Raw genomic sequence first — 27,637 nt, 5'->3', positions numbered from 1 at the left:
TCCCCATACCTGTGTTAAAATGTTCTCCCAGAAAGTTCTTCTAAGGAGGGTGAAAAGCACATCGTGTGAGGACTCATCTTCATGAGTGTGACAGTAATTGGAATCTGCGATCTCCAAACTTGTGTGACGAGAAAAAACTGTGGAACAACATCTTGCAGGAACCGTTACAGGATACAGATTCTCTGAAACATGTAAATGAAAGCCTTCATGTATAAATCATGGTTCACAACCGTGAGACCAAGCCAAGTCATTGATCATATGCAGAGCTGCCCCTCCCTAAAGGCAGGGTGGACCCACCTCTCTCCACAGGGCCATGACTTGACTTGGCCCTGTCTTCAAAGCGGTGGCAGCGATGGTGTGTGAGGGGGTTTCTTATAAAGGCATGCTGTAGCACAAAGCATCAAAAATGTAGTCATCATTGGAATCAGGAATTCATGAGCTCACTTATTGTACGTATCTATATGAAAGGATGTAATTTATCCCAATCAATATTTTAGATGTTTCTATTTTGAATTCAGTCCTGTGCAAATAAAAATTATTTCTATATTTGAATTCTGGACTTGGCAATTCCATCAAATAACCACACAAAGATTTGTTTGTTTTCTTTTATTCGCATTCTATTACAGTTAATAAGAGTGTAAGTTATCAGGATTTCTCCAACTGTCTAATTCCATGCCACATGTGTCAACACCATTGAATCTGATGGTAAGATATTTTGGGATAGCAATGAAAGCTCCTATGAGTCATCAAAACGTGCGCACATGTGTGAATATATTTCTTTTTTTTTTATAATTTCCTTTTACTTCCTCCTCGACGGAGTGGGACTCTTCACCCCCCTTCCTCCCGGTGCCTTTGGTGGGACGGGGCTAGCAGACAAGGGCGCAGCACTAGGTTGGGTCTTATTTTCTGGTATCTCAATGGGAAGTTTGGGAGGGATGATTGTTTTTGGGGTCAGAGTTGGTTTCGCCTCTGGAATTTTCTCTCCATGACGATATGCGCTGACCTGAAGCGTGAGAGATTAGGATATAATTCCAGTATTGTGTTTTTATTACCACAGTCTTCTCCTCTATAAATTGGTATAAAGGGAGAATACTTTCTGTCATGTTGAAACGGTGGGTCAGGATTGAGACAACATGAAAGTCAAGGTCATATATCACCCTTGTATTAACTCTACATGCTGTTCAATCACAAAAAAAATATCACCTTGTTAGACCTCAATATAAAATGGAAGATTTACACCGAAGAGGGTCAGGAAAATATCATGGCTTTGACTAAATCCAGTCATTTGTGGTACACAGCTGCAATACTCACCACTATATCCACAGACTCTCCACCATATTTGTTTTGGACAATCATGGTATATCTGCCAGAATCTTCCATGGACACACCTTTGATCGTCAAACTGGCAAACTTTCCCTGGTCAAGGGAGACCACGTACTGAAATATGAAATAAAATGTTAGAAAAAAAATTGAAAGGCAACATATTTATTTTAATATTCCTCTGAGCCCTGCTAGCATGCCAAGGTGGAAGCAGGAGGAAAGCAAATTTTACAACACCAAAAATATATTCCCCATCTACCTCTTGAGAACTAAAACCCCCAAAAAAGTATTTTATTTTCCATTTTTGCTTGTCCACCCTTTTACAGGGTTTATATAGAATATAGAACGAAAAAATAATAAAAGGAGCATCTGTCACTGAGGACAGTTCAACAGCAACATAATCTAAGGCCTCAAAATTACTGTTAAAATAAAATAAACTTGGGGAAAAAAAATTCAATATTCTGATTGTTGTGATCAAGAAGATTTAATGCTGGGCTGTTTTATCATTATGTACCTAATAAAATGTCAAGCTACAACATATTCTCAAGTCTCAGAGTGATGTTCTCTGGATCTGTATATATATTCCTGTTTGTTTTCTGTTAATATCTTCGGTCATCCGGGTGGAAAATGAATTGGGAGGAGGTGCACCTGAGGTTTGGAAGACATATCACCAAGGACATCGGTTGTTGTTTTGGAGACATTATTAGCAGGTAAGGGAATGAATGAAGAAGAGGGCAAACTTTCACACATATTCCTCCTAGACTGGGTTTCTAAAACTTTAAATCTTCAAAGTGAAAAGGGGCTGCAGGAGACAGATGATTCAGAAGAAGCCTACACTTACTGGGAACAGACCATAGACTCATACTGGCTGGCAAGTAGGTTCGTGCGTGATCGAAAGTTGAAATGTTCGTTAGCTGTCCAGGGATGTACTGACAGTCACTTAAAACATGTAGAGCGGTCCCACGAGGGATTGTGCATGGCAAAGTATCCAAAGGCAGTACAGGCTCTCTGTTTGTCTTCCTGAGGCTGTATAGATACTCCCAGCTGGAATACAGTGTTTCACCAAGGGTATTCTGTATTTCTCATATTTGCACATAGATTAAAACTTAATTAATTTTCACTATGCCAGTATTTCCCCAAAACCCTCATATATGTCTTTGGAGATATATAGATTGACATATTTTAGTCATACTGAAGTATAATTCATTGCAGAGATGATATCCCTTGATCTTATCTAAAATCCTAATTATGAACCTAAGCTACATTGTGTTTGACAAAAAGATTCTGCTATTTAGATTGAACTATAACAGAAATAAATTTTAACAAATTGCAGTCTTACGGGCCTCAAATTAACAGATAAATACATATTTAATTGTGTGAATTGATGCCGTATGCAGTACAAACGAACTGCAAAATAGAACAAGGTTGTGTTCGGAGTCAAACCTGTTCCTCAAGTGTTTACCTGATTGTCAGGTTCAACTTCTGCTCCATTCTTCAACCAGGACACCTGGGGTTTCGGATCCCCAGCCACTGTGCATGTTAAACTCAGGGTCTAGGGCAGAAATGAACACGGCATCTCAGATAAACATGGACTCATGTTATGAGACAGGAGCTCCACATTCACACAGACACAGCCATTACCTTCTTCTCCATGATGGTGACCACATCGGGCAGTCCGCCAACCACCTTTCCACGGTCTATAATAAACCATTGTTTATTGTTAAAATTAATCATTGTCTTGCATTTTGGATGGACTGAACCAAATGGATATCTGCGCAGTGCTTTTAAAACAATGTTTTGTAGAATTGTTGTATAAACAAATATAGAGAATGGAGGAATGCACTTACTCTTTTCGGCATAGGCTTCAGCCCTTGGACACACAGAGAGAGGTTATTAATCTTTATTACTCATACAGCTTATTAAGGCAATATTTACTGAAAGACAACACTGCAGTCTGAGACTTTACGTATTCATCTGACTATATCCCTCATATGACTGCAATCCGACAATATCATGGCAAAAAAGCCAGGTTTTGCCATGGTCTATTTAAATTATGCAGATCTGCTCAGTAGCTGTGCATAATATCATTCCCATTTTTTGGTCAGTAACTATGGTCACATGGATTGTCACGAGGTAATTCTGAATCGAAAGCTAAACCGCAATGATATTATAGTTGCCTGTGGGAGTTAATGCAATATTTCCATGAAAAAAAAGATGCTTTGTAACAACTGGGTGAGGAGTGCTGAAGCAGCATGAGGACCAGAGGTCAGTTGCAGGACCAGATGGCTCGGGGAACTCGTGGCATGTTGACACTCAATCAGGAAGGCAACAGTGTGTCACTTGCTTCAATGTATTTCTAAATTGTTGTGCTCAAATGTCTCTCCTTGAATGTTAATTTGAATAGAGAGTTATGTGGTTTCCACTCTGCATTTTATGTTTGTCATTTGCACTTTCAATTGATTTTTCCAAAGGAGTTAGAAAAATTCAGCCTGTGGTGTTTCAACTAGTTTGGTAGATCTCGGCGACAGGATGGCTGACACATTTACATGTTTCAAAAGTAGCTTTTGAAAGTCTGAAGTATTTATCTTAACCATTAGAAAATACACTTTTACTGTTTATGAGTACATCTGAACCCAACATGTAAACCATATAATAGAGAATAATACAACTTAGCAAGAGAACGGATCATATTTCTCAACACGAACGGCTCAATTTAAAATGAGACATTCGAAATTTAACTAAAATAGTTAAAATCGAAATAAGAAGTATATGAGCTAGAAATAAATGTTTTACTAAAACTGACCAACACAGAACCAAAATGAAGTATCAAGAATATAGATAGATAAAATTAAAATCTTGAATGTCCCAGCTTTGTACTAACATTCAGTGTCCAGCTAGTCTATATTGCTACCTATATCCCACAATGTAATGTTCTTCCACAGTTGATTGAGATTTTGACCTGGTCTTCAATCTGCCTTTGTTGTTTTTTCCATGGATGCAATCGACCCGTTGATCAAGTTGTAATGTAACCTTTTGTTATTGAAAAAAAAAAAGATTGATTGGCCGTTGATTATAGGAAAACCAAACTGATATGATGCCAATGTGATTCTCATTGTTCCAGATGCATGACGAGCAGATGATCGATTTGGCTAATAGTTGACTTGAAAATAGCAGACAGAGGGAACATCCAAATTTCTGCAAGCCCTTGATAGATACCATGCAGAGGAAAAATATGATGACTGAAATAAGAAAATTTGCATCAGTAATTACAGATAATATTTGTTGCAGTAATATCCTTGTGGCTGGAAGCAAAGGAAAGGTAAAAGATATTCACTTTGGATTTCTGTGGGTGTTTTTTGAGATCGCATTATGTTGGTATTGATTCTGTACTTTGAGGTTTGTGAGGAAGCATTTCTTTTCTTGTGTGTTATTGATTAGGTCTATTTGAGAGGTTTTAGAGAACAATGAAGTCACATCTTTTATGGGTATAAATAAAGTTTGAGAATGTAATCTTACTTGAGTTTCAGGAACTCAGCATGGGCCTTCTCATAGACTGTGAAACACAAAAACACATATTCCTGTCACAGCATTTTTGGATAATAACACTTGTTTATTGGGTAAAGTTTGAAAAAAGTGTTTTTTTGCTAAATCCTCCATGAACCACTTAAACCATGTTCTTTTAGTAGAGAGTTTCTCAATGTCAACTTTTGTAATTTGTTTTGATTGATTCAAGTTGACCACATGAGTAATTCTGGTTGAAGGGGTAAACCGCAAACCTTTTATGTTTGTTTCTCAGGGCCCAAAGGGCTCGAAGTGATCCTGAAAATTACTGTCTAAAAAGTAAAAAACCTCAAATGAGCAATGTTTCTGACTATTATTTCTCATTGAATTATCAATGGAAAGAGTGAGTGGCTTGGAAAAAACAAAAATACAGTGGACGATGGACTGACCTTCACCACTGAGGTCCAGTGTGCGTTGATGAATATTTTCAGGGTCAGTGATCAGGATGGAATACTTTCCTTGGTCCTTCTCTGTTGGCTCAATCACCTGTATATCCGAAAGTTCATGAATCAATCCATCACTCCATTATTCAGCCCGTGTCCAGCTGCTTCATTTTTACCTGTTTGCCAATAATTCATGGTTAATTTATCTTCCTGATAATTACAAAAATGACACTATGTGACAAAAAAAAATCCAAAGGAAGATGGAATGTTTGACTAATTAATGAAATTTGAAACATTTACTATCTATGATAATTTATGCCAAAGTGACCCTGGCGTAACCTCATCCAAGGCAGAGTGACGGGTAGCAATTTTTTCAAAGCATTTCTGAGCCTTTGTTGGTGTAAATCCCCCATGTATGATCCACCTATAAAGCATAGCCTGCTGCATTGTACAGAAGGTAATACCTCCATTGTTGCCATGGCAGGGGTTCCTCCGATGACGATCTTGTCACTGTGGGAGAGTTTAGTCTCACTGAGAGGAGACGGAGGGAGGAGACGAGAGGTTAGGGTGTGTGTATGCCTGCACAGTTGTGTATGTGAGTGGGTGCAGCCTGTTTCAGAGGTAATGGAAAATCATGTTTACATGCCTGCCTAATGTTATGCCTTGGGGTATCAATTTCTCCCTCTTGCTATCTGTCATTCCCTAACACACACTCTCAAAAGACATGAACAGAGGTTAAAAATCTGATGTTCATAATTTTTGTTCTGTGAATAATTGAAAACCAGGAAAATGCCTCCTGTCATATTTCTCCATGTTTTTTCTATTTTCATTCTTTCTATTTCCCCTTTCTCTCGCTGCACTCTTGTGCACTCTACCCCTCCCTCTGTATTCTTTAATCTCCAGGGTACGATGACGTGCTTCTAAGCACAGGAAGGCTTTGCTCCTTTGTAGAAAATGATAGGGGTGTGATTTTGTCACAAACGGGACAATTTTACTGTAATAACCAGGATAATGAAAACACTTGCCAGCAGCCATCACAAGTTTTATTATATGGCTTATTGTTTTTACCACTCCTGGCTGTTTCACTTGACAGCAAAGCAAAACAATGTGTTTGTGGTCAGCAGGTTTATAGACAGACCTAAAATAGTCCTACTTAAATCCACTGCAGTTACCATATCTATTCTAAAATAAAACAAATCTAGTTTTGTTTTTTTTTTAAATGTAGATATGGTTTGGTGGTTAAATGGTTGATGTTACAGGTATTAGCAATCAATTGACAGCTATCAGCTTATTTTGATATTACAATGTTAATGAGCATATACAGCAAGTTATATTCTATTATATGAGTAACAAATACTGAAAAGACAAGGCTTAATTTTTAAAATTCTAGCTAGTTACGTTTTTAAGTCAGATTTAAGGCTCTATTTAAAAGCTTTTCACTGGCATTTAAGTAGAGGAAGAACTAAATTTGTAAATATTCTTGTTACAAACAATTATTCTTTCAAGCCTGGGCTGCTACTAGGATACAGGATACACAATCTCAATATTTCATGACTATCATTCTTTTTTCCATTTACCTCAGCCCTAAACATACATTAAACTTATTCCTTACCGATGATACCAGGCAATGTTCATCTCTGAGGTGTAATACTTCATGTGGCACTGCAGCTGAATGCCCGTTGCTGTGCATTTAATCACCAGCTCTGCTGCACTTGTTCCTAGAAGAGGCGATAGAGGCGAGAGATAATTTCAGGTGTTCAAACACAAAATAAATATATTCCAGTGTTATCCTGCTATGAGTGCAAAAACTGCCTGCAAACCTCAGAATTCATTGTATTAGGGAGTTTTTATGATTGCTTGATTTAAAGGATAGTTTTTATACTGCTTGATATTTTGAAAATATGTTAATTCTACAGGTATAGTTGTGTACCTTTATATTGTCTCCTCTGCAATCATAGCTTTGACACTTGTGACATAACTGTCAACTGGCTGTCCCTTAAAATAGAAGTAAAATACTCTTCCACTCTGACACTGTGACAGCACAGAGGAATCTTAGATGATTTCATCACATGACGACATGATGGCCAAAAGCTTTCCAGCAAGACAACTGCCTCAAAGGTGTGCAGGTGTGCGCATGTGTGTTAAGTGTGGGCTTTTTATAAAAGACTCTGACAGCCAGCAGGTGATAGAGGTATTAAACATTTTTTTTCTGGGGTGATTGTTCTTTTTTAGAGTTAATTGAGTGTTTGCACTCCAGTGGATTGGAGATGGTGGCAATGACTACTACTGACATAAATTAACATTTTGTGAGTGACTTGATTGATGACTGCTCTGTATAGTACACGCCTCTCTACAAAACTGTGCATATGCGTGCCCGTGTGTGTGTGCCTCAAGAAGGCAGATACTAACCAGCCAATGTGGTAATCTTGTTTATGGCATCCTCAAATACTGCAAGAGAAAAAATATCAGATGAGTTCAGGAAGAGAGCCAAAGGATGTAAACTCATACTGCTGCCCTCTGGTGGCAAGCTTAAGGAGGGGTTATCGCGTTTCTGTGAAAACTGGACATATCACCTCCATGCAGGTATCAATTCCATAATTTAAGAGAACATACCTCCAAATGATTCAATTAATTTTCTATAAAAGCATGTATTTTTAGCTTTAAACATTACCATTAACTCAACTCAATGAAGATGTTTTGGTATCATTACCTTTTCCGGATATGTCAATTTGGCTCATGTCCTTTCCTCTGTCATCACTAATAGTGGCCTTATAAACTCCAGCTGTTTTCAGTGAAAACTGTAGTAAGAAATCACAGGTTGAAATAAGACAACATTCCTATGTAGAATTTATTTTGAAATTCTCCATTTCCATGAGATTCTTACACGTACACAAATATATACTGCACCATATTCTGAAATATGCACTTTCAGAAGGGTGAAAAGTACAAACACACAATTACCAGCTTAATTGGCAGTTTACAGACTCCTGATCCCAGGTCTGGTTTCATGTCAGGAATAATTTCAGTCTCCTCTCTGTACCAGTGGAACTCAGATTCCTTCTTCAAGTTGGCAACCTACATTCAAAAAAATTATCATGTTTTGAAAATAGTGACTATTGTAACTTAAACAGAACACACATTACCTACTTTCTTGTCTGTCAGATGTATGAAGTGCATGTATCGATTTGAAATGCAACAATATTAAAATATTATTTGTGCCACTCATTTTACACATTTCAGAGTTTATTCTTCATTATACATGACAAAAATTAAACAAGTCAGTAACTACTTTTATTTTGATTTAAAAAAAACTATGTGACATTCAGGGTATCTGCTATATAAAAGGCTGGTCATTCCCCCTCGACCATATTAATGCCTCTAGTAATCTTTAAATAATATATTGTACCCTAACTAATCATATATTTCACCCAAACCATTGATGCTTAAATGTATATAGCTATGCACAATATCCATCCATTTGTTTTATAAAAAAACATTTACATTACTTAGATTTTATTACACAGATATGATCATCATAAATCTATATTTCCCGAGGGACATAACATTGTAATTTTAATTTTAGAGTTGGATAAATCATATAGGACACGCTAAACCAAACAAGACTAGATAATATTAAAACTGTAGTTATTTTCAATTGCAGCCTTATCATTACAGAGCCTTTTTTGCATCCAGATTTCACCTTCCACAGCATGGCTAATCAGCTTCGGCTTAATTACAGAAAAATATCCATTGAGATTGATTGTGTTTACCTTGCAAACCAGAGTGACAGAACAGTCATCTCCAACCTGAAGGGACAGGAACTCACTAAAGTGAGGACCTGTTGTAGACAGTTGGGACACAAGTTGGAATCATAAATATAACACTGGTCAGTTATTTGACTGGCTTTAATATTAAAGTATTATTTGACTAATTAATGTTATGAGCCATTTAAAAGGAGTCCATGCAGAGTTTTCAGGTTCCACTTCCAAATCAGAAAGTCTCAGTTCATTTCCATACACTCAGGGACTTACATGATTGTTCCTCAGGTTAATTTTTTTGGGGTTGTTCCAGGAAAAGTCTAAAGAACACACAAGCTCTAATGGGGATAATGTTTTCGATTTCTTACCCTCCTTGACTCTAATGTACTCTCTCCTCTGGTAATCTGCTTCAGCTAGCGCTGCCTTGAAAGCTGTGCACATAGAAACAGAGAATCAATAAATTAACAAAGAGAGGCTCATACTTTGGACTATGTCCATGTGGTTTTCATATTAATTTAATCAATTTCAATGAATGTTTCATCTAGTTCATGCAAAATATGTCTAATGTGAATCATTAGATTACTGACATTTCCCTTTGCGGCCTATAGTGAACTGATATAATTCTAATACATATAACACACGATTATATAGTAGCCAGATTACTCTAATCTTGTCTAAAATCTACATTATTCCTAAACAAATATACATTCCCAGTCAATCAAAAGTCGATTTTTCTGCAGTTAAATTCAGACAAAACAGGTATTACGGCCATTGTCCAGTAACACTTTGGAAACCTACTACTTAATAATAAAGCCTCCTAAGACATATTTGCTTTGCTTCAACAACACCACATGTTTGCTCAGGATTTATTTTTTAACGAAAACATCTGAAAAAAGACCTGTAAGTCATCTTATCTTGAATGGGTGTGACCCCAAAGAACATTGTGTATATCACCGTCTACCTCTGGTTTTAAGCTCCTCTGCACTGGTTCAATATAAAGGGAAAAACATAATTCTCTACCCAGAGATTGTTTATTTGCCAACCACCATTATATCTACAATAAATCACAGTACCTTACTGCGAAACTATAGTCCCTGGATTTTTGACCAACTTTTGGTTCCTACAGATGGCAAACATCAAATAAGAGGCAGAGTTTTGGGCCTTATACTTTCGAAGCATTTTGCATGTTGGAACTGGGGAGCCAACCATTTTGAAAATGTTTACGGGAATGGCTTGCTCGAGCCTGTCCTGAACTATCCCCTGGTTATCTTGCTACAGGACTTGACTGCAAAGCGAGCAGCCATGATGCATTGGGCAACTCTCTCATAATATCTCCAACCATTTGTCTGCATTCATAGCCTAAACTCTCACTTGATGCAGGTATTTATATTTGTACTGCAGAGATGAGATTTATTAGTGCAGCAATTCATACTGAGCATCCAGTATATATGCCATTGAGTATTATCGGTGAAAAGGTAGAAGTTAGAAAACAATCTTATGGTAATAATCTTAATATATTAGGGTGTGACTTGTTCACTGTTATGGCTTCTTGTGAAAGAAAGTTTTTTTTTTTCCAGCAAGACTCTTCAACTTACACACAGTGTGACACATTGTTTGACTTGTTGAAACTCAGCACATCCGAACTGGATGATCTAGACCTGTCCACTCCCTAGGAAACACGCCCTCACATCATTTAAGTTTTGAATTGCTGCCATGTCAAAAAGATGTGAATCGAATATGATGCCACAAGCTCTGATCATTCTTGCGGAGACTTGCCATTTACCTCCAAAAACCAAAAATAATGATATGACAATGGCAGGTGACCTTTGCACAGGAGACTCTACATATCAGATCCAGACAGCTTTAGTGATTAACTTCCCTTTGGTGTGCATTGGCCAGGTTCAACCGCACTATAAAAAAGAGATGGTGCCGATGGATCTCTTACCATCTCCAATAAGAACCAGTGAGCTCTGTGCTTTGCCTCCTCCATCTGTGATCTGACAGGAATAGGTCCCTTCATTCTCCTGAAGAACACGGTCCATGATGAACTCAATGATGCCCGTAGACAAGTCATGACCCATCTTGTTTGGCTGGGAAGGGAATGTAACATTTAACTTTTATTGTCATATGACTTGGTCATGAAACCAGCAGGTGTGCAATGACTGTCAGATAACAGATGCTGCTTTGCAGTGATTTCTGTTGTAAGATTGTGAAATGCTCCTGACATAAATATTGTCACAACTGTTTCCTCATTCTGAAATCAGATTGTGCTTTTCCCCTCCATTTCTATGTAACAAGTTTAAAAAAACAGTGTTTCTTACATCAGCACCAGACAGTTCCTTGTCATTAGCAAAGAATTTGTAGGTGACGTTTGAAGAAATCTCTTCAGCCTGCAGCCAGAATCGCATTCTGCCTCTCTCCAAAATCTTGTAGGCCAACTCTGATTTCAGTGGGATGACTAGGGAGTCATAGAGGAGAGGAAGGAAGAGGAAGAGGAGAAAAGAGGAGAGGAGAGGCGAGGAGAGGAGAGGCGAGGAGAGGAGAGGAGAGGAGAGGAGAGGAGAGGAGAGGAGAGGAGAGGAGAGGAGAGGAGAGGAGAGGTCAGGAGAGGAGAGGAGAGGAGAGGAGAGGAGAGGAGAGGAGAGGAGAGGAGAGGAGAGGAGAGGAGAGGAGAGGAGAGGAGAGGAGAGGAGAGGAGAGGAGAGGAGAGGAGAGGAGAGGAGAGGAAAAAAGAGGAGAGGAGAGGAGAGGAGAGGAGAGGAGAGGAGAGGAGAGGAGAGGAGAGGAGAGGAGAGGAGAGGAGAGGAGAGGAGAGGAGTAGGATGGGGTGTTAAAGAACAGTAGATTTGAATAGTGGTTAGGCAGGTGATGCAAACACAGGTAAGACCCTTTTTTGATCACATAAAAAGAGAAATATGTTTCTGAAAGAGAAAAAAACAAGACATTTGAATGGTTCAAAGACTGTCGGAACAAAGAGGAGTGATGGTGTAAAAGAGTGAAAGAGAAAAATACTGTTGGAAAAACAGATTGGAGACAAAATAAAGAAAACTGCAAAGAAAGAGAGATTAAGGGACAAAGACGGATATCATGCAAGATTGAAAGAGTCAACCAGAGGTACTTACTCGGGTGTCTGATGTCATAACTGAGTGCCAGCATTGTTTTCAACTCTGAAACAGAAAGACATCTGCGTGAATGAGCATCGAGTCGAGGTAAGTCAGTGCTCTCAGTGAACCTCGACGAGGCAAAGAACGAAGGAATGAAATAGAATGAATAAATCCGAGATAGCCAGAGGGAAGGTAGTACATTTCGGTCAACAGTTTCTTCCCAAAACTTTTGCTTAAATTGCATTACGATTTTGTAGAATATTACAAGACCCTCCAATGTAATTATAATGCAGGTGAGTTGAACAGAACAGTCCAAGGCGACAGGGTTTGTAAATTAAACTGAAAGAAACTCCAGACATAACAGGAAGCAATCAGTGCATTGTTAAACAACATGTTACACTCTGACACAAAACCGTGAGATTTGTCAATAAAAAAAAATTGTTGCAATGATAATATAGTGTTTAAACACAAATGTTGCAGCAAGCTGAGAAAAATATAAGCTGTGCCAGTATTCATCAAACACGTAATGAAATCATTTTTTCCAACATTTCAGTGAGGATGATTTTGAAGCACTGTCTCATTACTTTCATCTTTGTTTTATCTTACACACCTCATTTCTCAACTACAAAAAAAAGCTTAAATATTCATGACCCAGATATGAAAGACTTTTGAGGTTTGCGCTTCTACATACAAATGAAACAAACATCTAACATAATGCTAATACTTACCAAAGGAGAACAAGATAAAGGTTCAAATATTTTAAATAACAATGTTATCTATTATGATATGTAAAATGGTTTAAGTCAAAGGCCATTCATTGATCAGCTGTTCTTCATGAACTGTTGTGGGTTTTTTGAATGTTGTGCACATTTGGATTTTGTTGGTTTTGGGCAGAGAGCAGTAAATTAACCGCACCTTCAGAGGAGATGAAGTAGCTTGAGGAGACACCCTGAGTGTTGGTGACGGAAACAGAGTATGTTCCAAAGTCCTCTTTATCTGCATTCTTAAAGACAAGCTTGGACCTGCAAGAAAGCACACAGGTGAGACACACACAAATTCATGTACCAAATCATGTCTGTGCGAGGGTGTGTGTGTACGATGACCGTACTGGTTTCCTTCCGTTTTAATCACCACTCCATGAGAGAAATCTGTGATCTCCTTATAATCTTTCTTCCAGATGAACTGAGAGCCCTCATTCATTTGGCAGGAACTGAAAGAAAGAACAATGTCACCGGACTTCTTGTCCACGGAGCAGGACACCTCCTCCGAACCTATGAAAAACACAAATGGCATTAATTATACAAAATAATTCCAAACAATTACTCAATTGTTCTTTATTTTCAGGTCCATTTAGATTGCATAGCTGTTCTTTATTTTTTCATCTTTTTTTGTTCCAAGTGCAGATTCAGATTAGGTGTATTAATACAAATCATTGTTTTTTTCACTTTACATTTTTATATAAATGCAGTTACTTGACTCAGTGTTAATTATATGAGGAGTTACCTTCCACAGCCTTGGCAGTTACAGGGTCAGAGGGCATTGATGCCATTCCCACTCCTGCAGCATTGGCAGCACGCACTCGGAAAACATATGAGCCACCTGCTTCCAGACCTGTTACCTGTAAAACAAAAAGATAAGGAATCTATATGTGATGTTGAAAGATGACAAAAGTGTTGTAATAGCAGTTGATCCAGAGGTTTTAAATATCCTTTTTGGCATGCATATTAATCATATTAATTCCATACTGAAGTGCTGTTTTTAGTGCTATTACCGATAATATCCCATTTGCAGCTATTGATCAGTAGCTAACAGTTTCCAAAACATTGATAAAGCCTTTTAATTTTTACCTTCTCTTCAGGCTCTCCATCTTAGAAATTAAAATTATTTTTGAAGATTTCATCTTGTCTTACATCTTCAGTTTTCAACGTGTCAAAAAATATTTGGTGTTGTCAGAGATTTGATGATTTGAAAATGAAGAAAATAGTTATGTTTATTAAATGCCTAATCATATATGAGAAAGAAGAGGCACTTGCTTCTCAGGGATGATAATGATAATGTGTGTGTGTGTGTGTGTGTGTGTGTGTGTGTGTGTGTGTGTGTGTGTGTGTGTGTAAAATGTACTAGCAAAAATCATATGTACATGCTTCAACTGTAATTGCTGAATTTGTACGCTAGATGTCAGTGCCAAGGATTTCAATATCTCCCTTTCAAAAAGTACCTTTGCAGAATGGTATCATTATGTTGCATACAAATACAGGTTGTATAATGTAAAGTAGAATTATAGCAAACAAACTACAAGCTTAATTGTATAACAAATAGTACCCTACTGTTCCAATAGCACAGTACAACCCGCTTCATTTTCCTGGTATGTTATTTTATCTGTTGTGTTTCATGAAGAACAGAATACAATGCGGAGATAACTGGTGAAGGGGGCTTTGAGCAATGATTTTCAAACTCTCCGAAGAGGAACTAGGAACTCATATTTAGTAAAACTTTATTAAAAGGCAACCTCACCTTGTGGAAGCAGTGACTGCAAGCTGTCTCATTGGCCACAGTCCATTCTGAAGATGCCTCCTTGGCAAACTCAACATGATAACCAGTGACTGGTCCAGAACCAGTGTAGACGGGTGCTTTCCATTCAACCACAACTGAATTGTCTCTCACTTCACAGTTAGAGAGGTCATATGCTGGGCCTGTTGGACATAAATTGAACAAGGAACCTTGTAATTCAAAGTAGTGCATATGTGAGCTTTCCATTTCAACAAGTACTTTTTTACTAGAAATCATACAAAGGTATGTCAAATGTTTCAATTTTTATATTAAACAATGGAATAGAGGTGCAACAATGCTCAGGAAAGCCAATTGCATTACCCAAGTTTGCAACCAGATACACAATCATGTAAAGGTTAAGGATCCTTGTTACTCACCAGGTTCAGGCATAGTCCAGGTCTCGCAGCTAAAGTCAGCAGAGTGTTTAGAGGCCGCACCAAGGCCAGCAATGTTGGCTGCATATACCTGGAACTGATAGACTGCCCCTTCTGTCAGCCCCTCCACCTGTTAATGGCAGCATTAAAAATAGAATTAGTGCCAAATATCACAAAATTATAGAAAAAGTCAAATGAATAATGAAGCGAAGCAGGCTCATTTTTTAGTGTAGCTATTTTTTCAGGTAATTACTTGTTGGTTAGTTGGTATTTCAATATGATCCTGCAAAAAAATATTTTATTAAAGGAGAAAGTGGGATCCCCAGCTAAGCACAAAAAAATTAATGAATAAAATGAATTTCTTTTTTTCATCTTTCTTTTTGTAACATCTTAAATAACCAGTTTCTCACCTTTTCATCTGATTATACTGGATTTATGTAAATGTTGTTTGACTCATTTAATGGCTTTATTTTGGTAGGACTATTGTTTAACTGTAATATAGGTTACATCTACACATCTTTCAAGTTTCTTTTGACGCCCCAGTGTGTGAGCACCGGCTTCACCCAAATGAAATCATGAATTTCAAGAAACAAGCATCCCTCCCAAATATTGCTCATAATACGGGGTGTCAAAGGGTACTAGCTGTGGAGAGCAATCTGAACAGCTTCCCTATTCACTCTTTCTCTGACCCATTCTATGAAGATGTAGAGGTACTCTTCGACCTAATAAAGTGTATGTTCATTTTAAAAATACAGATTACCTTGTAGAGTCTGTCTTTGAGTGGTGGAATATGAAGTTCCCTCCACATGGTTGTTCCACTGCGTCTCTTATCAACATAATAGTCCTTGATCTGTGCGCCTCCTGAGTTAACAGGCTTTTTCCAGTTCAGAACCATTGAATGTCCATCACAGTTCAACAATGAAATGTCATATGGAGCAGAGGGAGGGGCTAAAAAGATGACAATTTTAACCATAACACCATGAAAAATGACTGTCACAATCCACCCCAGAGTATGAAGACAGATTATGATAATTAATAGAAAAGGGGCTATTAAAATGGTATTACTGACTCAGGGCAGCCTTGACAGTCAGAGGAGCAGACTCCTGGGATTCATCACTGAGACCAATCTCATTGATAGCCTGGACACGGAACACATAGGTTTCTCCTTTTGTTAGACCACTAACCACAAATCTAGGGAAACAGGATTGAGAACAAAACCACCTTAGCATGATTTCCAAATGCACAATAATCCACTTGATTAAGTAACAATATTGAGTTCAGCAGTTTAATATACAACCATCTGACATTATTTTTTGGTTATAACACACATACTTAGTGTTCTTGCGTGGTTTGTGATTGGCTGAGATCCAATCTTTGGAGCCCTTCACACACTGATCAATGTAGTACCCGATCAGATTATTGGGTTCTTTCGGAGGAGCCCACTGAATCAGGACAGAAGTATCAGTTTCCCTGGTTGCAATCACCTGACCCGGAGCTGATGGCACACCTGAATGGATGTCATCGGAACAATGACTGTTTGCTAATTTCAATTATGATGGATACTGCCTTCAAAAGTATGTCTTATTACGTCCCTACAGGGAAATATATAGATCTGTTGTAAAAACAAAACAGACATTGACCTTTAAGTTCCTGAGTTTCGATGGGTCTACTCGGCTCAGAAGGCTCACTGGTTCCGTAAATGTTTGCAGACAACACCCTGAACTTGTACTGCTTGCCTTCTGCCAGGTCAAAGACAGCATAACGGGGGGAGCGAATAGGGACCTGAGTGTTGATACGCTGCCAAGCATCGCTGTCCGCCATGCTCTGCTGGGACAGAGAGAGGGACAAAGTGTGCCTGCAGTTACACTTATACAATATATAATTTGTTACTTTTCAATCTCTTATTAGTTAGGTATTACACAAGCAAAGAAGCCAAAACAAAAATTGATTCCAGTAATGAAATGTTTTTAAGATTTAATGAGGAAGATATTTGTTGTTTTTTTTGTTTGGTTTTTTTGTGTTTTGTTATTTTATATCACAAAAAAATGTGTGTTTTGCAAAAATGAAACCATTCCAAGATCAGTCAAATTATCGTTTTTTTCTATTTTATCGGCCAAGAAAAGCGAGGACCACAAGCCATCTGCCCTGCAATACAAACATCTGTAGTCTTATTACGGAATAGCTTCTTTTTTATCATACTACTATACTAAATTGCTTTGAAATGTACAGGAGTGGTGGACAAGTACAATAAAATACAAATGGGAGACATTTCACCCAGTGACATGAACAGCTTTTACAGCAATGTGGCACTGTACCTTTTCTATGTAGTACCACATGGGGGCCTTGCTGGAATACGAAGGGGCTTTCCAGCTAAGAACAACATATGTTCGGTCTGTCTCTGAGGCATAGATTCCTGATGGAGAACCCGGTGGTTTTCCTTCAGCTACGCGGAAACACACAGATGTGATTAAACATGCCCAGCATGCACTGTGTAAACCAGGTGTTTGGTCCTAATTCCTGCATAGGAATAACATGACAGACAAAAATAACATGAACAGTGTGCAGAGTGTGTGTTTGGACAAAAAACCCACCTTCCACATCATCATGGTAAGATACAACATCAAGTCTCCCACCAAGTTTTTTGACTACAGAAAGATAAACAACAGACAACAACAGAAAACATGACATGACTGGGACTGTCATATGAATCGCATGTCCCTTTTATGAACAATAACAAATTGAAGCATGAAATAAATGTACAACTTGCTATAGTGCTTCCTATAGTGAGTTCCTATATTTTTATCAAATAAGAATACCTAAAAGAAAAAGGTGTTAAAAAGCCATTCAGGATTTAATTTTGAGAGAGCTGAGACCAGCAGGCAATGAAACCTGAAATTGTTTCTTGTACAACAGTGAGGTGTTGAGTCTTTAGTTTTAAGAATCAAGCAAAAGTTTACAAAATAATAAAATGTTAATAATGGCCCTATGTCTGAATGAAAATAGCAAAACAATTATTGAAATTACTCCTAGCACAATATATTAGCAGATATATTCTATCGCTCCAGGAAACACTTATCAAATTTGCAAAATCATGTAATATTGATGATGTTTCGATACAGCGATCCTATTAAACTCACCATGGAGCCTCTCAAACTCAGTTGGGTCCAGTGCAGCGATAGGATCAGACATGCGGGACGCTCTGCTTATTCCGTGGGAGTTGACAGCTCTGACTCTGAAGTAGTAGGAGTGTCCTTCGAACAGCCCAGACACGGGGTATTTACAGATCTTTATCGGGTGATCATTGCACTGAGTCCAATTTTCTGTTCCAACCTCACATCTAATAAAAAAAAATAACAGAAGAAAATAAGTCAAAACATATACTATGATAATGTTTGAGATTTAAAATGTGCAATTTTGGGAAAATTTGAGAAGTGTGTGTCTCTTTGGACATCTAGGTAATAATAAGCATAATCATGTTGAATAGACCCATTTGTGCTCTAGCATGTTTGGAAGGAAAACTATTGAATAAAGCATGTAATATGACAATAGAAGACCCCAACAGGAATCAAGGGGTAGAGGAGTTAACTGTCTTTGACCAAAAGGCAGAAACTCCATTTTATATAAAGTAAAGCCAACTTAATCGGCTAACTTACAGTAATGTCTTTGTCTTTCTGTTGGTCTGTGTATCTATTTATGGTGTTTATCAATAACTCCTACTTGTCCACAAAGTATCCCAGGATTGGACCCTCAGTCGTGGTATTAGGAGGTTTCCATGACACAATGACATAGTCCCTATTTGCATCATGGATCTTGAGATCCATCGGAGCACCAGGTGCACCAGGGACCGGAGGAGGGCCATCTGTACAGTGACACGATGACATTGTTTCTCTAGTTATATCATATGTACCTAATATTTTGGTACATATGATATTATACAATATTTAGGTATTAACTGTAAAATGCAATATACTTCTATGCAATATATGAAAATGGCAATGAATCAGACATGTGTCTAATGCAATATAATTTCAACTTTTGAGGCAACATAGCTTAAGGCACAATAATGATATTCTGCAGGTGTTGATCTGAATAGGAGCAGTAGAAAATCTTCACAACTGTACAAAGGATGAACCCAAACACACAAGAGGTCTTGGAGGGTTGCACTTAAAGGAAATAATAAGTTTAAATTTCAGCTACCCACTTATTTGTCCAACCAACAATCAGACCTCACCTGCAACAGACACAAATGCACTATGTTCTGCACTGCCTCCTTTCGTCACCATGCGAAGTGTGTATAGGCCTTCATCATCTTTGGAGAGGTTTGGGAGAGTCAAGGTTGTGACCCCTCTGCCAGTTTCAATCTTCACCCATTTAGAATCGAACAGGCGAGTGTCTGTATATGAGACAGAGAGCAACAGGAAACAAAACTTTGATGTATCTTTACCTTTACTCCTTTATCGCCAAGGAACAATTAATATTGCTTGACTGTAGATAGGGACTTGTAGAACAAACATGAAAACATGTTTTACACCGCAGTCAATGTCATACCAAAGTCATCTATATATTATAGAAATGAAATTAGCAATCAAAAAATATTTATCTCAATGATGTATTCCTATTCTCCACTACAATGTCTCTAATTGCATGTCAGCTACTTTGAGTTAGTTGAATATTACTTTGATAATCAGATATACAATTATCATATTGATATAAATAATAAACATATTCCAGTCACCATCTCTAAACCATTGTGCCTCAGGCTGCAGGTTGGCCAGGTTGGGTTCCAGAGTCATGGAAGCAGTCAGAGCCGCAGATCCTCCTTCAGAGGAGAACACTGGGCCAAACTTATCCACAAATGTTATGTGGATCTTTGTGTAGTGGATTTCGGGAAGCAAGGAAGCTAAGAAACAAGAAATGAGAAAGACATTTTTAATGTCAGGCAAAGGTATGGCACTAACTTTGTATCTTGTACCACTGGAAACAGAGGTATGAAACACTAATTAATTGTTAACGCCCTCAGTCAGTTTAGATTATTACCTGTGAAAGGCAGCCAGGCATACAGACACGACTCGTCATCCTGCTTGTACCCTGCAAGATTTTAAAAACCTTTTAACCCTTGTCATTATTACAAATCGCAAACTCACAAACAGACTAACATGTTTGCTATTTCTACATGAGTATTTCAACACTGTGGGCAAGAAAAATAAAAGCAAATGTTGGTGAGGTGGAGAGAAAAGAAATAGAGATGGTGAGATAGACTGACTTACTTTTGACAATAACGGAGGCCTGAGTAGATGCCTGCCCATGCAAGTTACAAGCCACTGCAGTATACTGAGCGGTGTCATCAGTTGAACATCTAAAAAAAGAAAACTTTAACTTGATATACAAAGTCAGTGTTAAAATCTGGTCTAAATGTTCTACTATATCAAACTACAGTCTGGTCGTTTAAATTAATAATCAATTAATACTCTGAATAAATATTTAGTACATTGTATCACAGAATGAACTGAATACATTTCAGTAGGAAATGTGTCTGACATATGTGATATACATATAATAGGTGAGAAAAAATATGAAAACATTTATGCTATAACCTGCATAAAAGAGGGCAATAGCAAAATTGGAAAGAGTACTTTTCACACACACTGAAAATCAAGACATCAGTTATCAGATAAGTTACTGATTTGATCCATTTCCAACATAGTAATATGTTGTGTGTGATCCTATTCTCCTCCTTTCGGCTTTTCCCTTCAGGGGTCACCACAGCAAATCAACCGCTTCCATCTCACCCTATTCTCTGTATCCTCTTCTCACACCAACGACCTTCATATCCCCTCTCACTACATCCATAAATCTTCTCTTTGGTCTTCCTCTAGACCTATTGCCCGGTAGCTCCAATTCCAGTGTGATCCTATTTTCCTATTATCCCATAATTGTATGAAATCAAACTTGAACAAGACTTTAGACTTGGAGTCATGGAGTCAATGCAACATGGATGTATGACCATCTTCTATGTGAAAAATAACAGATCTCTTCAATCCTATATGTCAGTTTGCAACAATTGGGGGATTCAGAGTAAATACATAATAAACCCTCACTTGCAGTAGCTGAAATTCACCGCATCATGCAGTTAAAGAAAATACAAATGACAGAAGTCCATACGGCTATTGTCTCATGGATAATCAAAGTATGGCGTGATGTTGCATGATCACGACAATTACAATATTAATACAGACAACATACAACAATACCGTCACTGTTGGCAGAAGTGACTGCAATACGGCTGCTGAATATTCTGACCGTTCTCTTACAAAGCAGGCTCGTGAAACTGGTGTGTCCTGGTCTCAAAGTAAACTAAGAACAATTAAGTATCAATCAAAGATATCAAATTTCATGAGTAAATTGAAATGTAATATGATGAAAGTAAAAAAAAAGTTAAAATCACAAACATCTAAAAGCAGCAGGCCAAGTACCAGTCTGCTGAAGTACTTAGTTACATACCAGTGTAATTCTACTCCTGTCACTGCCCAATCCTGGTATAGAATGCCATGATGGAAGGATTTACACTTTAGACTGATCTCTTTGACAGACAGTGGTGGTCTTCTAAACCTCAAATACTAACCATATTTGCACATTTCTTACATGGTGTCAGCTATGATACATATTTTGCTATTTTTTGCTTTAAAGCTGTAATATTTAATTTGAAAAAAAAAAACTTTACTTGTTCCTAGTATTATTCTTTCTGACCGTTAAGGACTGATGGGATGCCGATGAGACTGAGAAATATTTTCCGGGGGGAGTCATGACATAGGTATACTTGATTATTTAGCTGTGGGTGACTTTGAGACAGAAAGAGTTAAAGGTGATTGGATGAGAGGAGAGAGAAAGAATCAGGTGACACTGAGGTCAGCAGTTGAACAGCTGAGCTCCACACGACACGCTTCCCAAATTGCAACCACATAGGCGACACATACAGTCAGCTGATCCTCGATGATGCCATTTCCTTGATACTATTTAGATTTCAATAGACAGCCAAAATGGAATGAAAAGGAAGATTTTCTCAGATCATGGTTTGGAGGTATACCAGTGTCAATGTGTATCATCATAAATATGTGGAACTGCAGAAAACTACATACAGTTTTGATTTATTCAGTCCAACACAAAACTTTGCAGGTGAGAAGCCAAGATCAAAATGAGTATAGTCAAAGCAAGGGAGCTCAGAATGAGTGTGAAATTCTTGATGGGTCTAATTACTAAGTATCCATGTATGTAAAAAACATGTGATGAGTATTCATGGTTTCCAAACATCCTCATGCTGACTAATAATCTGTCTAAATTTCAAAATATGAATTGAAAAACCAGCAGAGTGAGATTTCACTTTAAATGTGTAACATGTCAGTGTACCTTATGCAATTAATTTACATGCATTTTGTTATTTGCAGTTAGCCCATTGGTCCATTGTATCTATCAATTTTTAGAATGAACTGATGTCTAAAAGATCAACTATCAGTATCAAAATTCCTAACCCCATTGGATGTTGTTGGAATCATTTACCTTGGAATCAGGAGAGAATGGCTTCCCCCTTTGGATTCAACAAGGTAGTTTCCAGAGGACATATCCAGGGTGATTCCATCTTTATACCTGTAGAAGAGAGAATGCTTAGAATGTAGGACCACGAACAGAGAAGTGTTCGACTATTATCAGAAAGACAAAAAAATATCTATGAAGTAAAAACAAGGACAAACAAACAGTCTTGAATATGTTTTGTGCAGATACATGAAGGCTGCCATATCCAATACTGGTAGTGTGTTTTCAGGAGAAAAGTCTTACCATTTTACAATGGGTGTGGGAAAGCCCTCAACAGTACAGAAAAGTTTAATCTGACTGTTTTCAAAGACTGTGTGAGATCTGAGTCGGACCATGAATTGTGGTCCCCTGATCATGGGCTCCTCACGCACATATTTGTCTGTCATCTTCATCTTGACCTAAATATGAATAGGAAAACAACAAATTACCTTTTCATATACACACACACTATGATCCAATTGGCAAAACTAAATAGGACTAATAATAAATAAATATTAAGCAAGATAGTGATATTGATAGAACTCTACAAAATGATGTGCATACAGTGATGTACAGTAATGATCACATTTTGAGCAAGATGGAAATAATTGAAAGATTCATACCACTTCCTGGATGCAAGCTTTTGTTTTGTATTCATATCTGTCCACCATCTCCTTAGAGCTGAAAAGCATAGTAGTTAAGTAGAAATGAATTACCAATACAATCCTTTTTAAATACCTATAAAAATGTATATAACTTGCATTACTATCGTCACATTATGTCATAGTAATACTGCTGGAGGCACTGACTGTAAAATTATAAGAATTAAGAATCGAAAGTTAAGAGTCCAGATACTAGTCCAGTCCTTCAGTATTTGCATTGTAACCTTTTCTGAATTAGGACAAATGTAACATTTCTAAGAAAGCCATTAAAAGAAACCTTTGATTATAACCAGAGATTATTGTCCGCACATACTCTCATTATACTCTTCCACTTCTGGACTAAACTAAGCAGTCACACAATCGGACACTGAATTGTCTAATTTTAATTTCTCAGATTTGGGCATATTTGTACAAACCTAGGGGTGAAAATTCACTCACTTTCAGCCTTGATAACAATACCAACAAACACATAGAGGAATGCAAAGCTGGTCTCTGCAAGGCAAGCAGGAACCTTCCAAAGACATAGTAATAGGGACAAGAAAGGTAAACTTCCTTGATTAAGCCTGACTTCAATCACCTCTTGCCCCTCTATGAGGCACCGAGGCCCAACAATTTATGGAAACTAGAGGCTGAGAGGGGGAGCTCTCTGTTATATTTGGTGTCATCTAGACTGTTTTCTGGTCCTTCAAACCTTTCTCACAGATTTTGTTTACAGATATTGGCTGACGCATCCACAGAGAAATGAATGACTGAATATGCATCTATCCTTCGTATTCGCCGCAGTCAAAGCAACAGATACTTACCTTGAGTTTGAAATGAAAGGGAAAGGAATTTTTATTGAGAAATTTAAATTAAAATGAATGCTAAAATATACAAAACTTATGTAAGGACAAGAAGCTCGGATAAGTTTTGCATGTTGGAGCTCCGGTGTTAATGAGCATATTTTAAATGAGGCATTGAAAAGTGAACAACAGCAAGAATAAGATTATTTAAGAGGTTAGTAGAGACATTAAACATTGATTACACATACTTACACACAAACTCTAAAATACATATAAATAAGGCTATTAAGCAATAGATGTATTTAAAAAGTATAGCAATTCATCCAATCATGACGAAAATATGGAATCTAACAACTGATTTTTTAGATTTTACAACGATTATTTTTTTGTTGTTTTTTGTAAAACTGGAATAAATAATATTGCTAATTTCAAAATTGCTTTTCATAAGTTTATCATTGGAAAGTAATCCTTTCACAGACAAGGGCAAAAAAAATACCCTTTGGTTACAAATGTAATTTTGCAGCCCTTGTTTAACAGCAGAAAAACATCTAGGTTCAAACAAAAATGACTACCATCTGTGCAGAGCTCACTTGGGTTATTGATTTTAAATTGCTGATTAGCCAGTAAACAGTAGTAGCTTTGAATAGACACCACATTGGATAGTCAATAATTCATAATTCAGGACTGGTCATTAACCCTTGAGCTCACCAAAAAGAGATTTTCTCTGTGAAAATCACAAAAATATATCTTCAGACACGGTCAGGCCTGGTTATGATCACTGCTAGATGTAGCCTAACATCAACCAGGTTAGTACTGTTGTGCTGTTATGGTTAGGTTATGACAGTCTAATTACTACCATTAATGATGTATTAGCTGAATTAAAGTGAAGGTTTTAGATATTAAACATCTCATCCCCTCCTGTACCTGCTGTATTCTTTAACCACATATTTGCTCTGTTTGTGGTGGTATTCATGGTTGTAATTCCCACGCCTCATGATGAACCTGTGGGACCGTCAAAATACACAGAGACTGACATGGTGACAGGGATCGTTACCGATAATATGACAGTGACGCTAACTCACACCAATGCACATGAATGCTGCCAACCCTAAGGGACTTTCAAAAAGGCTTTGGGGAAAAGATCTTTTAAGATGGCAAAAAAAAGGCATTCTTCAGATATGATGTGCATCAACACTGCACTATATGTTTGAATTAACTGATATTCCCTGACCAAAATGAAAGCCCTCGTGGAAATTGTACACATGGTCACATTCAGACACATAAACAGAAGAGTCATACCGGCAGCTCAACAATGACAAGGTGACATATTAATTCGAAGACACCCAAACAGGTACCCAAACATACCCCTGTTTTTTGTTTTGTGTCTATGTTTCGTTGTTTATATCCTTTATGAGAAGGAATGGTGATCTGTAGTACAACCACAAAACACAACCAGATGAACAATTTGAAACAAGAGCTTTCTGATTTCTCTCAGCTTCCAACATCCTAAATTAAGACTATATGCTTCTTCTCCTCGGCTGCCAAAAATGTTTTTGATAGAACACGACCGTTGAAATTTACTGAAAGAACTCTTTAGTTTGTCTTACATTATGCACATACACACCAAATTCCTTTACATCAGCTCTCTTCAGACACACCAGATATGTGGTCAGATGAAACATGAACTGCTTCCCCCCAGTCCAAACCTCACCCCGAAAACATAAGATGTGCAGCTTTGGCAAAGATGGTCTGTTTCCATCCTTCTAAAAACATTTGTCTAATGCCCCCGGACAGCCAGTCAATCAAATATGGGATACCACAACCCCCTAACTACTAAGCTTGAGCCGCGGAGTCCCAGATTAATTACAACTATTGCATTTTTGCAGGAGAGGTTTTGATTTGAAATATGTTTATGCTCATAGTCTCTCCTTAGTCCCATTTATGAAAGTCAGTATTACCCTTGGTATATATTCTGATTAAAGCTTCGTTGTCATGTCTCAATGAAAATGTGATTTTACCTCACCTTATCCAGAAACCAAAAGACCAACATGTACAACCCAGAGCATGAAACTTATCATAGAAATCCCAACTGGAAAATGTTTTCAAACTGCACAAACATCATACCTTACTTTGCACTGAAAGACAGACACAACAGCAGTGCATGATCATGTTAATGAAGCATCAACTTCATCTGCCTGCAGGAAATGAATAATTGGAGGAGGTCCACACTCCAGCTCTGTCAGACCATCTGATCAGCAACCTTCTGCCTCTATCGCAGATGCCGGTACAGTAACAACTCAAATACATGCCAAATGAAACCTGAGCGTCTTTCTCTGTAATGCTAAACCTCTGCAATTTCAACCATAGCTGTAGAAACCTCCATGGTTCTTGATACTTTCCTCAATGAAACACTTGCCTGGTTCTAACATCTGGCAATACAATGATGTGTGTTTCTCAATTTATGATGAATTGTACCAATGTCAACAATTGTATCAAGTCAAATGAAACGAGTACATGTAAAAATAATAGTTAAAAAATGAGGAAAAAATTAAAAATAAAAAACACATTTAAAATCAAGCTCTCAATTGTCTGTTTTGACAGAATAACTTTGTGCGTTTGTTTTTCATATGAATATTTAGCCCTAGATGAGCAATTACTCACATTATTATAATAATGTTTTAACAACTTAATTACAATAATTGATTATATTGTCATAATCATGACTCAGATAATTGACAAATTCTATCTTCCATCACTCTGCTGCATGCATCCACTCTTGCCCTGTAGTCCACTTTCATTTTAACTCTCCCTACTTAACACACCTGCTACATGACCTGATAATCACAATACACAGAGGAGCTAGCCAAAGAAAAGACAGTATACTTAAATAAATGGTATTCTCACCCCTTGGGATGTCCTCTGCAGTGACTTCGGTTGTCAGCCTGATTCCACAAGGAGTCAGCCTAAACCAAGTCCAAAGCCAACAAAACCAAGCCCTTCTCTAGCCGACCCCCACCTGCCTCTCTCCGAGACCTTATAAGGCGAGAGAGCTGCCTATATATAACCAGTATCCTTGAAGGCCAGGGTTGTTCCAAACTACTTGATCAACAGTGATTCAAGTTCACACTTTTTGTGGAGACCATCATGGTCCAAATTCTTTATGCTTACCAAATCAATCAAGCTGAACCAGAAAATCTGACCTTTTCGATTTTATGGGCGGTGCTACTGCACAATTACAAGCAAAATTTTCTGATTGGTGGCATCAACATCAACACATAAAAATCATTTCCTGCAATCGGTTAGTTCTTTATATGCGTTTTGTGCCACGTTAGCAAATTTGTTGAAAAATGAAATATATCTTTTACCACACACCAGTGCACAATTTGTTGGTCATCACTTAAGTCTTTGCCATCTAATTGTGGCAAGAAACAGCAAGTGAAATACTGTTTCACACATACATTGAGATCAATATTGTTGCAATTTACAGATTTCTGAGCCATGTCCTCAGACCATTCTCCATCTGCACTCAGAAACATCTTGACGCACTGTGTACGCTGAACTTTGGCTAGGCCCTATT

The 27,637-nt window shown here is 37.7% G+C and overlaps 1 protein-coding gene across 2 annotated transcripts; it reads right to left on the bottom strand.

Annotated features, from left to right (window-relative positions):
- Positions 1-591: 591 nt before the first annotated feature.
- On the bottom strand, positions 592-27,070 carry myom2b (myomesin 2b). 2 transcript variants are annotated; one of them, XM_086175252.1, is made up of 39 exons: positions 26,965-27,070; positions 24,985-25,062; positions 23,240-23,297; positions 22,881-23,035; positions 22,605-22,691; positions 20,318-20,406; positions 20,088-20,138; positions 19,786-19,950; positions 19,282-19,443; positions 18,768-18,909; positions 18,188-18,387; positions 17,642-17,695; positions 17,366-17,493; positions 16,691-16,874; positions 16,383-16,557; positions 16,120-16,241; positions 15,811-15,998; positions 15,054-15,180; positions 14,641-14,819; positions 13,630-13,744; positions 13,235-13,397; positions 13,042-13,148; positions 12,145-12,189; positions 11,344-11,480; positions 10,968-11,112; positions 9,391-9,453; positions 9,035-9,102; positions 8,226-8,339; positions 7,975-8,062; positions 7,674-7,712; positions 6,877-6,982; positions 5,729-5,795; positions 5,271-5,367; positions 4,837-4,873; positions 3,168-3,190; positions 2,962-3,017; positions 2,783-2,872; positions 1,312-1,437; positions 592-1,003 (listed from the first exon to the last, which is right to left on the bottom strand). In XM_086175252.1, exons 2-39 carry the CDS (start codon positions 25,053-25,055, stop codon positions 800-802), a joined length of 4,227 nt encoding a protein of 1,408 aa, XP_086031378.1. In that variant the 5' UTR covers positions 25,056-25,062; positions 26,965-27,070; the 3' UTR covers positions 592-799. The 2 variants fall into 2 exon arrangements, with proteins under 2 accessions (XP_086031378.1, XP_086031379.1); XM_086175253.1 differs by lacking the exon at positions 24,985-25,062 and having other exon boundaries at positions 26,965-27,046.
- Between the last annotated feature and the right edge of the window lie 567 nt (positions 27,071-27,637).

The sequence above is a fragment of the Fistularia commersonii genome, chromosome 27 (genome assembly GCF_037954325.1).
Source record: "Fistularia commersonii isolate RoL2024-O1a breed Wild chromosome 27, RoL_Fcom_v1.0, whole genome shotgun sequence".
In the NCBI taxonomy this organism is placed as follows: domain Eukaryota; kingdom Metazoa; phylum Chordata; class Actinopteri; order Syngnathiformes; family Fistulariidae; genus Fistularia; species Fistularia commersonii.
The sequence above is the reverse complement of the archived record's forward strand: the minus strand, read 5'-3'. Positions and strand labels throughout refer to the sequence as shown.